Source organism: Elephas maximus, chromosome 7, assembly GCF_024166365.1.
Source record: "Elephas maximus indicus isolate mEleMax1 chromosome 7, mEleMax1 primary haplotype, whole genome shotgun sequence".
Taxonomy (NCBI): Eukaryota; Metazoa; Chordata; class Mammalia; order Proboscidea; family Elephantidae; genus Elephas; species Elephas maximus.
In genome coordinates, this window is record NC_064825.1 from 46,385,435 (window position 1) to 46,398,578 (window position 13,144).

The window sequence follows — 13,144 nt, forward strand, 5'->3', positions numbered from 1 at the left end:
ATGAATTTTTGATATGTATTTGCTATATACTGTAGAAACCCTTGTGCCAGGATTTTGAGGAGATGGCAGGGTGGGAGCCGTTCTGCTACATACGAAACCCTCACCAGAATCAGGCTACCCTTAAACGGCTCGGCCTCAAGTTCCTCACAAACAGGCAGAGAGTGACAGGTGAGGGTCTCCTTTCCTGCCATGCTCTGAACCCCAAAGCAGACAGGTTTTGAAAAATGAATACAGTTTGCTACTAGGACAAAAGGAGACTCTGTCCGAGCCCAATGGAACACCTGAGCAGGGCTGACTTCACCGTACAGAGGAGCACGGGGGCTCAGAGGAAGTCAGGGCATTGCCAGGGCCCACACCACTGGGGTCTCAACACCCCTGACTTGCTGCATTGCCCTGTGGTGTGCTCCTTGCTGAAGATCCCTGACTGCTTCCTGCCTGAGTTCTTCTGTCTGCTTCTAAGAGTCATGCTCTCGTTGTTTCTGCCGACCCCCACCCTCCATCCCATTCTAATGTGCAGCTTCTAATTTAATAGGGACTGAGAGAAGCTCGTTAGAACTGTGTTTTGTACACAACGGCCAAACAGATCTGAGCCTGCCACTCTCCCCTTGGCAGTTTTGTGCCTGGGCTTGGCCACGGCTATTTCACCAAGTGGTTGCCTTTTTCGTTTATATCTAGATTTGTGATCACTCTTTTTCTGCATTGCTGACATTGGCCTCTCATAAGCGTGGAATTATTTTATAGACATGCATTTTTTTAATTCATTTAAAATCCACAGGTCTGAGTCGTCTACTTACAAAACTGTAATTAGATGTGTTGGGGCGGGGGCGGCGGGGGGGGGGGGGAGCGGAGAAAGCCTCTAGCTACTCTGAGCAAAATCAAGAGTTCTGGGCACCAATTCAGCATTCGGTGAGGAGCCAGAAGCTGGGTTAGGGCATATTTACAGATGAGGTAGGCCTAAATAAGCTCGTCAGGTGGGTGCTAAAAAACATGAAAATCAAGCTAATTAGGCTTATAGGCCGTTTCTCAGCACCATGTTCAGGCCACCCACCACCAAGACACCTAGAAGCAGCTCACGTTTGTTTAGAGTTTATTTTTCCAAAAGACCTGTTTCAGCTCTGGTACACATTCTCAATACGTACTGAATGAATATTTGCGTTTCAGTGATCCCACCAAAGCCTGATACACACCACTTGAGAAATCCTCGTTGAAGGACTAGCTCCTCCTGACGTGCATGGTGCTTCATAAAGATCATTAAGGGCTTTAACTAAAGTGTTTATCTCTTCTAACCCTCTCTTCAACCCTGGAGTTTGTACAACCCTGGGAGGTGGGGGGGCGGGGGGATTATCCCTACTTTGCAGATTAGAAGCCAGATTCAGAGAGGTTAAGTGGCTTTGCCTGAGTGAAAGCACAGGAAGCCTGATAACAAGTCTCAGGCAGCTTTCCCACAACCACGCAGCGGCCTCCCACAGGAAGAAAGGGGGCCAACGCTGACCGAGCACCAGCCACATTACAGGCCCCATACAAACATATCTGGCAGGGCAGCATCCTCTCCAATTCTTTACAGATTAAGAAATGGAGGTTCTTAAAGAGTCAATTATTTGACCAGGGTCATAGCTCCAAAGTGGCCACGTGTAGAGAGGTGGACGGTTGCCACAGGCATTCAGAACCAGGCTTCTGAAGAATGGGTGCCAGCTGCACCCTGGCACTGTGTACTGCCCGGTAAAAATCCAGTTTGCTATTCAGTATTTATATGGAAAACAGATTAAACAGACTCAAGCAAGTATCATTAGAGGCTGCGGTCATATTCAGATCTAACCTGCTTTAAAACCTCGAAAGAGTGTTTATCAGTTGCTCACTGCATGACCCCAAATCCCTTTACCTGGCACCTAAAGTCTTTCCCCATCAGCCTGCAACTAATTCCTCCTTTCACTTTTCTTCATATCCACTCAGGCTCTAAGCACAACAAACTCCTTGCTGATTTCTAAACACACAGTAGGCTCTGCGTTGCTTCCGGGGCCTTTGCCCATGCTGCTCCCTCCCTCTATAATGCGAAACCTTATACCCTTACCAGGTGTATTATCTTCATGAACCTTCCCCATCTCTCAGTCAGAATTACTATTTTCTTTGCTCCCTAGCATGGCTGTACATCTCTCATCACAGAATTTATCACACCAAACTATAATTAATTGTTAATATAGCTGTATGTTCACTAGATAATGTGGCAGAGGTCATGGCTTATTAATCTTTGTATTAACCTTGTTCACCCCAGTTACTGGCACACAGAGAGAGCTCAATAAGTGCTGAATGGTTGGCTGATTGTTTAAGGATGAGGTTTTCATAGTGAACTGGGCTTCAATATGAAATTCAAAACAATGAAGGCAGGACTCAAACATAGCAGGGAAATAACATACACTTTTAACTCTCAAAATAAATACTAATCAATTTTATTTTATAAATACAGATGCTGAGTTTTTTTCCAATTACCAACAGATCAGTTTCACATGCCATTTATTATTGGTGGTGGTTTAAAAAATTATTTAAATAACCGGTTAGGTCAGGATAAATGGGCATCATCAGGACTGCTATAAAAATATAGCTGGATACAATCTTCCAAAACTAATATTCTGAGGGAAAAAAAAAAAAATCTCTGGAATTTCTAAGGCGGGTAAGGGGAAATGGAAAGAGAAAACACAATCAAATACTCATTTGATAATATCTGCCGGCTGGTAAGTATCTCAGCTACGCGAAAACTGAAAGGGCTCTTAGCAGTTCAGGAATGGATAGTAGTGTGGGCTCCCATTTCAATTTATATCTTCAAAGCAAAAAATAAAATAAAATAACCTTTTTTTGGTGACTTACAAGATTAAAAAGATGAGTAGGAGATAATAACTCATCCCACATTTTCCACTTTAAGCAGAGGCAAAACTAGTGCCACAGCTTTGGAAAATGAACGGTTATTCCTGGAGACACGTAATACTGTAGGTTCTAGATAGATGGTGGCAGAAACTGCAGGAATCAAACAAACTGGGATGAAAAGCCAAAACCCAAACTAAACAAACCCAAACCTAAGCAGTGTTTTGAGGCACACATTGCTGGCCACAGTGTGAATCAAGCAAACGTGGAAGTGACTATTAATCAGTTCAGGGCAATCTGATCACATCCAATGGCAGAGCTCCAAGCTGTGGAGGTGAAAAGCTGTGAACCCCAAAATCAGGGAGTCCACCAAGGGGAGACTGATGGATGGAAGCCCAGAGCTCCAGGCTCCATCTGGTTGTGCAGAACCTGAGATCAACACTGTAACCACAAGGACCCTGGACATGTTCCTCCCGCTTGGCAGTGGGGAGCCAGGCTGGAGGGCCTGCAATTGAATGAACCCTGTCTTTGAGTTTCACACGAAGTTTAAAAGTCCACTCTTGTGCCTGGGGAAATCACAAACCACATGCAATTCACCTTCCACTTTTCGATACTAACACAGTCCTTCAGAATTCCCCATTTTGTAGATGTCGCTTCACTGGAGGACCCCTGCAGCCCAGTCTGACTGATGTCTATCCAAGACTGTGTTCACCCTCTTTGACTTGAAAATGAACGATGGTACACTGCAAAGAGGCCATAACCTTACAGATGGCTTCGCTCTAGATGTGGAGTAACACCAGCTCTTTATCTGGAACGAGATGGACTTCATCAGATGAAGTTAAAGCTTTCAGTTGCCGGAGGGTGGGGTCTATCTGCTATGCAGTAATTCTGAGTTCTCCTTGCATAGACAATAACAATATGAACTACTGCATTCAACAATGTAGCTATAAATTAAAGTGGAGCCTAAGAATGCTTGGGCAGAATATGAAAATGATGATGAGACTTGTACGTTAAGTTGTTTGCTAGGAGAAGTGCAGCTGTTGGAGAGCACGCCTGTGGAGGTGTCTGTGTTGCTATGCGTAGTATGTAAGCTCCGATGAAGCTAACAACGTTAGCTTAGATACAGCCATGGCCGTTGTTCAGGCTAGTCCTGACATGATGCGGCATGTGGAGATGCAGGTTCAAGAGGAAGTACAAAGCTGGAAAAAAATCAGGTCGGGTGAAGTAAACTCAAATTTTATTCTTCTATATAATACATGGATATATGGGTAAATTTTCCTTAAAGAGCTTGCAACCCTGAGGCGATGTCCTTTATGTCCTTGGGTACATAAAATATAAAGCAACAGCAAATGAAATCTGAGCTCCAGGAATGACAAGCAGACTTCAAAAACATAATTTAATATTTACGCAATTGCACACATACCAATAGTATTCTATGCCTCATTTAGTCTCTTATTCCAACTATCTCAACTGCCTTGCAGTTTGTACAGTGGACGACATGACTCTCTACATATATTTCATCATATACAATGCCTTCCTTCAGACTGAAATTTAATAAATTAATGTGGGATTTACAAATAGGGATTTTGTCTGGTGAATGCACTGTCAGAAAGCATGCTGAGTTTTTGACCACAGCGTCTGCCCACATAAAAACATTAGGCCCCAAAGTGAATTGGATGCTATCTAACTATAGTAACCCTGGGGTCCTGAAGATTCCCTAGAATCCATCAGAGATGAGGTTTTTTATCCAATTTTTGAGGGCTACATCAAGGGTATGGCTATTTAGAGGTGGCAGAAGGTCATGGCTACTGGGATACAAAAAAAGAAAAAAGAAAAAACAAAAACAAATGGTGAATCTCATATCCTGTTTTCAAGATGTATAACCCACCCATTGTGAAGGTGATGGCAATAGTGGGGCCTACAGCTTGACTGTGGTGCTGGGTGGGGGGGGGGGAAACGGCAGTGGAAGACAGGACTGGGTATCAGGAGGGCCACTGTGCTTACTCATCAACCTGATGGATGGCCACAGACCCTTCAGTAAATGGTGGAGACCTATTTCTGAATATTCAATGTTCCAGTTTCATAAACTCTGGGGCAAATGCTTACGAGAAACTAAAGGTGAGTTCATTATATTATTTATATATATTATCATCTTCCCTCTGAGGATAACATAGAAGTGTAAATAAACAGCAGACAAGTACGAGAAGGTGATGAGCTACAAGCTCTTCAAACTAGAGAGTGACTTCTGCCTTAAAACAACTGTCAAGCCTGAAAAGCAAATATTGAAAGCAAAATCTAACTTTGTCTGGCCCACTGATACACAATGATCCTGAGTCTTTCCTCAATTCCCAAAATTTGTTTTTTCGAGGAATATCCTCCATTAATATTCATTTTGTTCCATAATTATTACAAAGGGTAAGTGCAGCTTTATTCTCATTTTAAGCAGCGACTCTGTCCTGGTCCTATTGAGTACCTCTGTCTGCTCACTTATCAGAACTCCTCCGTGGCCGGCGGAAGGTGGATACATTTTCATTCAGTGCATAGATCCTTCGGGAGAACTCTTCAAATTCTCCCAGAACTTGTTCGTCACACTCCACTGCCACGGCACTGTCCACTGGGATGCAGTTGAATGCTTCCAGTTGATTGCCTGAGGTGAAACCTGTGGCCTCCAGCCCGATGATTTCTTCTGCTTGCTCCACAGTACAGCAGAGTTGAGCTTCTGAAACTGGGTGAAACTCGCCTGGGAGCTGGACGTTTGTGGTGCCAGCCTGCTCACTGGGTAGGAGAGTGCCATTTACCGTGGCAGGATGCCCAGAGGGGGCTTCCTCTCCTGGTTCCTGGCTAGTATTCATACTTACATGGCCTCTATTTAAGCTGTTATCCAAATCTACTCCTTTTTTGTTTTCTTTGGAGAAGTCTAAGGAAGTATCCAAGGAGGAGGACAGAGAGGTTGTCTTTCTCTTGGACTCTTCCATGGAAGGGATGGTGGTCACAGGCTGGGCTAATGCTGAGTTGTAACTGGGAGGAGGCGTTTTGTACTGGAGTCTTTCATTCTCTGAGTTGGCCCGTTTTCGGTGTCCTTTGTCTGGTGAAGGAATCCCCCCAGAGAAGCCTAGATCTGCACCCCCAAATATGGAGCTTTGTCTCTTTGGAACAGGGATTGCACTGGAGGTGTGATGTCTGTCACTAGAAGACAAAAATGAGACATTATTTTTACTTCAGAACTCAGTTTAAGCCTTCTGCATTCGAGACATAAAACTGCATATTTAGGTTTGCTACAATAAAAATAGATAATTATCAATCTTAGACATTAATTGCAGTGTTCAGATGCAAGAAACAACACGAGGCATGCTGTGTTCAATTTTGGGAACTTCATTCAAGAAGGATACAAGCGTAATGAAATGTGTTCAGAGGAGAAGTTCCAGGGTAGGGATGGGGGATAGAAACCAAATAACATGGAAAAGAGTTGAAGAAACTGGAGGAGCTGGGTCTGCAAGAAAAGTGCATGAAGGATATAATCTATTTCCTATGTCTGAAGGACTATGTTTTTATTCTTGCTATTAATATTCAATTCTTATTTTATCTTCATAAAGCAGTCACCCCCATGTGGCAGAGAAATTAAATGACTGGCCCCTGATAATTCAGTGAAGCAGTGGCAGGGCTAGGACTAGAACCCGTGACACATGTCGCGATGATCAACAGCCTTTCCAACATTCAATGCTAATCATCTTGCATTAGAGAACCGGCAGAGAAAGGACCAAATGCACTTTAAAAACAAAAAATTAACTAGGGGAATGATGTCTCTTTTATAAGGCTAGTCACACACCTTTTTACAACACTTGGTCTTCAATGCCTTCTTTTGGGCCTGAGTTACTTTTCAGGAAGATACATTTGGGCCAGCAATAATAATCGCTGTTCAACTATACAAAAGTTTACAGTTTCTAAAGTAATTTCATATCCATCATTTCACTTGGTCCTCACAAAAACTCTGTCAAGAAAGCAGGGTATTAAGTCTGAAATAATAAATACTAATCCGTTAATCCCCCACGTGTCTGTCAGTTTGTCATACTGTGGGATTTGTGTGTTGCTGTGATGCTTGAAGCTATGCCACCGGTATTCAGATACCAGTAGGGTCACCCGTGGAGGAAAGGTTTCAGCTGAGCTTCCAGACTAAGACAGACTAGGAAGAAGGACCTAGCAGTCTACTTCTGAAAAGCATTAGCCAGTGAAAACCTTATGAATAGCAGCGGAACATAGTCTGATATAGTGCTGGAAGATGATCCCCCCTAGGTTGGAAGGCACTCAAAAGATGACTGGGGAAGAGCTGCCTCCTCAAAGTAGAGTCGACCTTAATGACGTGGATGGAGTAAAGCTTTGGGGACCTTCATTTGCTGATGTAGCATGGCTCAAAATGAGAAGAAACAGCTGCAAACATCCATTAATAATCGGAACCTGGAATGTACGAAGTATGAACCTAGGAAAATTGGAAATTGTCAAAAGTGAAATGGAATGCATAAACATTGATATTCTAGGCATTAGTGAGCTGAAATGGACTGGTATTGGCCATTTTGAATTGGACAATCATATAGTCTACTATGCTGGGAACGACAAGTCGAAGAGGAATGGTGTTGCATTCATCGTCAAAAAGAACGTTTCAAGATCTATCCTGAAGTACAACACTGTCAGTGATAGGATAACATCCATATGCCTACACGGAAGACCAGTTAATACGACTATTATTCAAATTTGCACACCAACCACTAGGGCCAAAGATGAAGAAACAGAAGATTTTTATCAGCTGCTGCAGTCTGAAATTGATCGAACATGCAATCAAGATGCGTTGATAACTACTGGTGATTGGAATGCAAAAGTTGGAAACAAAGAAGGATCAGTAGTTGGAAAATATGGCCTTGGTGACAGAAACAATGCTGGAGATCGAATGATAGAATTTTGCAAGACCAACGACTTCTTCATTGCAGATACCTTCTTTCACCAACATAAACGGCGACTATTTTTTATACACATGGACCTCGCCAGATGGAACACGCAGAAATCAAATTGACTACATCTGTGGAAAGAGACGATAGAAAAGCTCAATATCATCAGTCAGAACAAGGCCAGGGGCCGACTGTGGAAGAGACCATCAATTGCTCATATGCAAGTTCAAGCTGAAACTAAAGAAAATCAGAGTAAGTCCACGAGAGCCAAAATATGACCTTGAGTATATCCCACCTGAATTTAGAGACCATCTGAAGAATAGATTTGATGCATTGAACACTAGTGACCGAAGACCAGACGAGTTGTGGAATGACATCAAGGACATCATTCATGAAGAAAGCAAGAGGTCACTGAAAAGTCAGGAAAGAAAGAAAAGACCAAGATGGGTGTCAGAGGAGACTCTGAAACTTGCTCTTGAGCATCAAGCAGCTAAAGGAAAAGGAAGAATTGATGAAGTAAAAGAACTGAACAGAAGATTTCAAAGGGCCTCTCGAGAAGACAAAGTAAAGTATTATAATGACATGTGCAAAGAGCTGGAGATAGAAAACCAAAAGGGAAGAACACGCTTGGCGTTTCTCAAGCTGAAAGAACTGAAGAAAAAAATTCAAGCCCCGAGTTGCAATAGTGAAGGATTCTATGGGGAAAATATTAAACGACATGGGAAGCATCAAAAGAAGATGGAAGGAGTACACAGAGTCATTATACCAAAAAGAATTAGTCGATATCCAACCATTTCAAGAGGTGGCATATGATCAGGAACCAATGGTACTGAAGGAAGACATCCAAGCTGCTCTGAAGGCACTGGCAAAAAACAAAGCTCCAGGAATTGATGGAATATCAACTGAGATGTTTCAACAAACAGATGCAGCACTGGAGGTGCTCACTCATCTATGCCAAGAAATATGGAAGACATCTTCCTGGCCAACTGACTGGAAAAGATCCATATTTATGCCCATTTCCAAGAAAGGTGATCCAACTGAATGTGGAAATTATAGAACAGTATCATTACTATCACACGCAAGCAAAATTTTGCTGAAGATCATTCAAAAATGGCTGCAGCAGTAAATCGACAGGGAACTGCCAGAAATTCAGGCCGGTGTCAGAAGAGGACGTGGAACCAGGGATATCATTGCTGATGTCAGATGGATCCTGGCTGAAAGCAGAGAATACCAGAAGGGATGTTTACCTGTGTTTTATTGACTATTCAAAGGCATCTGACTGCGTGGATCATAACAAACTATGGATAACACTGCGAAGAATGGGAATTCCAGAACACTTAATTGTGCTCATGAGGAGCCTTTACATAGATCAAGAGGCAGTTGTTCGGACAGAACAAGGGAATACTGATTGGTTTAAAGTCAGGAAAGGTGTGCGTCAGGGTTGTATTCTTTTACCATACCTATTTAATCTGTATGCTGAACAAATAATATGAGAAGCTGGACTATATGAAGAAGAACGGGGCATCAGGATTGGAGGAAGACTCATTAACAACCTGCATTATGCAGATGACACAACCTTGCTTGCTGAAAGTGAAGAGGACTTGAAGCACTTACTAATGAAGATCAAAGATCACAGCCTTCAATATGGATTACACCTCAACATAAACAAAAATCCTCAGAACTGGACCAATGAGCAACATCATGATAAATGGAGAAAAGATTGAAGTTGTCCAGGATTTCATTTTACTTGGATCCACAATCAACAGCCATGGAAGCAGCAGTCAAGAAACGAAAAGACGCATTGCAATGGGGAAATCTGCTGCAAAGGACCTCTTCAAAGTGTTGAAGAGCAAAGATGTCACCCTGAAGACTAAGGTGTGCCTGACCCAAGCCATAGTATTTTCAATCACATCTATGCATGTGAAAGCTGGACAATGAATAAGGAAGACTGAAGAAGAGCTGACGTCTTTGAATTGTGGTGTTGGCGAAGGATATTGAATATACCATGGACTGCCAAAAGAATGAACAGATCTGTCTTGGAAGAAGTGCAGCCTGATTGCTCCTTAGAAGCAAGGATGGCGAGACTGCATCTTACATACTTTGGACATGGTGTCAGGAGGGATCAGTCCCTGGAGAAGGACATCATGCTTGGCAGAGTACAGGGTCAGCGGAAAAGAGGAAGACCCTCAACAAGGTGGATTGACACAGTGGCTGCAACAATGGGCTCAAGCATAACAACGATTGTAAGGACGGCGCAGGACTGGGCAGTGTTTAGTTCTGTTGTGCACAGGGTCGCTATGAGTCGGAACCGACGTGACGGCATCTAACAACAACAATCCGTTAATGGAAAGAGAGTATCCAGACTCTGGAAATGATAGCCACGTTATACACTGTGGTAGTCAAGCCACTCCTGGAGCACTGAGCATAGTTCTAGGTATTATACTTGGATGAAGCCAGTCAGCTTCAATGTAACCACATGAACAGAATGGGTCCAGAGACAGAGAGGCACAAACACAAGATCCACCTGACTTCAGTTCTTCAGATGAGGAACACACACGGTGAAGTTAAGTGGCATGTAAAAGGGTAACTACTAGGCAGGAGTTGAGGCAAGACCTGAACCTATACACTTACTCAACAAATGACTACTATATATGCCAGGCCTCGGGGAGAGGATGCAAGAAAGACAAGGCCCTGCCTCTGAGGAGCTTCCAATTGTGTAGAAGAAAGACATACATAATTATTCAAATAATATATTTTCAAATTACAATTGTGGTAAAAAAAAAAAAAAACCCTGAAAAAGAAGGGATCTAGGCCCCTTCTGCCTGTGTCCACAGCCACGGGTCCTGGACCCAGCACCCTCCTCTCTCTTTTCCCATTCTTGGGATTTCTCTTAGATTTTTTCTGATGCTGGATTATGCCTATGGTCTCAGACACCTAAACAAGGGTTATTCTCCTTTATAAAAGGCATCCAAAAGGCCTCTAATCCATAAGCCTGTCACACTCCCTTGTCTGGCTGTAAGTGTTCGTGCCAGGAGAATTCATAATTAGGGGTGGCCACTGGGGCGTATGCAGAACCAGGCAAACACACCAGTAAATTACTGTTTTTACTGCTCAAGAAAAACAAAACAAAACACAGAAAAACCTGCTGGTCTTAATCTGGGTTTTCAGGTAATATGTTGGCAAAGCTCACAGTCATTTGGTAAGATAGACATTTTTGCCAACCTTGTTGTTTTTACTCTACCACTTGCTGACAGTGTCCCCCTCTGAATGATTTTCCAGGGCAGCTAGGTAATCAAACCAAAACAGTGTGTCAGCACCACCCACAGCTCTGTGCAGGCAAGCCAAGCTTTCAGTTACCACCCCAACCTAGGAGACCTCCATTTAAGCTGTTATCCAAATCTGCACTGAAGGCCGTGTCTGGAACACTGAGGTGATGTTGTTGGCTGTACGACTACAGGCCAGGTGCTTCACCACCCATAGCTGTGATGGGTGAACAGCCTGACGCAGAGCTGGCCTGATAAAAGGCAGAGCTGAAGAACAGGCCTGGTTACACCAAGCACTGCTATGACACAAAAGGAAGGGGGATTTTGTAGCTCTCCTTCATTTTGAGACTCCCTAAAAGCTTTCTTCAACTTTGCAAAACAGAAGAGGAATGAAGCATGACTCTCCTCCCTCCCACCTACAAGGGGAAGAGAACTACCATTTTCCTGAGCATCTATAATGTTCCAAACTCTGTGCAAGGTACTTTGCACACTCAGGACCCTAACATCTACCTAGTGTGAAAGACAGGCAGAGGGGTGGGTAATGTGGTTCGTTTGAGGCTGCAGAGACGGCACCTGAACTAGATTTGGTCTGCCCCAGAGCCCATGCTGTCTGTTGCATCCTACATTCAGACTCAGCTAACATCTACCCAGTGTCAATGACAAGCTAAATGTCATTATACAGGCCTTCTCATTTCACCCACCCTATCAGAATCGACTTGGTGTTTTGGGTTTATCTTATCTATCTAAGCTATGGGATGTTATACTTATTTAAATGGATGGATACTAAGACTTTGGAAGGTGGAGACTTTGGTATTTTCTGACAACCTGATTTTGTGATAATGACTCTTTGGTTCCCTTGGATTCTTCTGAGAACTTAGGTAACGGCAGTATCAGACGCAATTTGGAAAACTCAAGTAACAATACAATGTTCCCTCTCAGGAACTGTAAGAATATTAGTTATTCTGGATAGACAAGAAATACATATCTAAGGTCTAGCCTTTGATCACATATTTTGGCTTTTTTTTTTTTTTTGCTTTTCTTTCATTTTTATGGCCATGTGAGATGAAAGCTTTCAAAATTTTTTATTAAGGCCTTTCTTACAATCTCAAACAAAATGAATTGAACAAAAAAGGCATTTTCTTGATAACTTTGGGTCATCAGTGTGAGCATGTATTAGTGAGCTGTGAAACAGTAAAGAGAGGACAGAATTTTCACTGACATCTGTTTCTGAGGGCGTGAGTCGGACAGTCCCTAAGGCTGTACTTGGCGATTTTCTGCGTCCCTGCTAGCTGCCAGGGTGTCAGTGCAGCTGTGTCACTGCTCCTGCCTGCAGTGGCTTCTCTTCTGCTCTCTTTTTAATGTTTTGTTTCTAATTTGCTGTGTTTTCATAAAGCAGATGTCCAAAACATTGTGTGCAAAGTAAGAGTAAACAGGATTTGAGCGATGGGCCAGGATGTCCTGGGCATAACATGCTCTATTATATGAGTTTTGTAGTAGTTTTGGCTGTTCAGAATTAATTTTTTTATTACTTCCAAGATCTGAGCTATGTTCCATATTTTTAAAACAGCTGAGGTCCAAACAGCTTATATGTTAAATGATTACATTAAAAATATATACAAACACACACATGCATTTTTAATTACTGTCATAATTTATACTCACTGGAAAATTAAAAAAAATAAATAAAAATAAAAGTCAGGATTCTGTCACCCATCAAATAACCACTATTAATTTGGGATACTTTCCTTTGAAGACTCTGATTTTACATATGCATGCTTAAATAAAACAAACCTAAAGTTGTGTTTGTGGTATACATATACAATTCTGTCTCCTGCTTTTGGATGGTATTAAAACCTCCTGGTAAATATAATTTTAAATGGCTGCTTTATTGAGTAGAATACCATAATTTATTTAATTGTTCCCTTATTTTTGTAGATTTAAGATGTTTCTGAAATTTTAGTACTAAAAAATAAACTGCTGTGAGCAGTTTTTTTTGTCTGATTATAGTCTGAATTCATGACTTTGAGAGGAAGATATAATCTTACAGATTCACTAATCATATCATCCAGTTTTAAAGGCTGTTGACAATTT

At 42.3% G+C, this 13,144-nt stretch overlaps 1 protein-coding gene across 4 annotated transcripts in view; it reads right to left on the minus strand.

Moving 5' to 3' along the window:
* Positions 1–2,468: 2,468 nt before the first annotated feature.
* The window catches only part of UVRAG (UV radiation resistance associated), a 295,560-nt gene continuing 284,884 nt past the window's right edge, over positions 2,469–13,144 (minus strand). For all 4 annotated transcript variants that reach the window (XM_049889784.1, XM_049889786.1, XM_049889787.1 and 1 more), the window contains exon 15: positions 2,469–6,039. In XM_049889784.1, the coding sequence (XP_049745741.1) occupies positions 5,337–6,039 (703 nt within the window). In that variant the 3' untranslated portion in view covers positions 2,469–5,336. The remainder of the gene's footprint in view (positions 6,040–13,144) is intronic.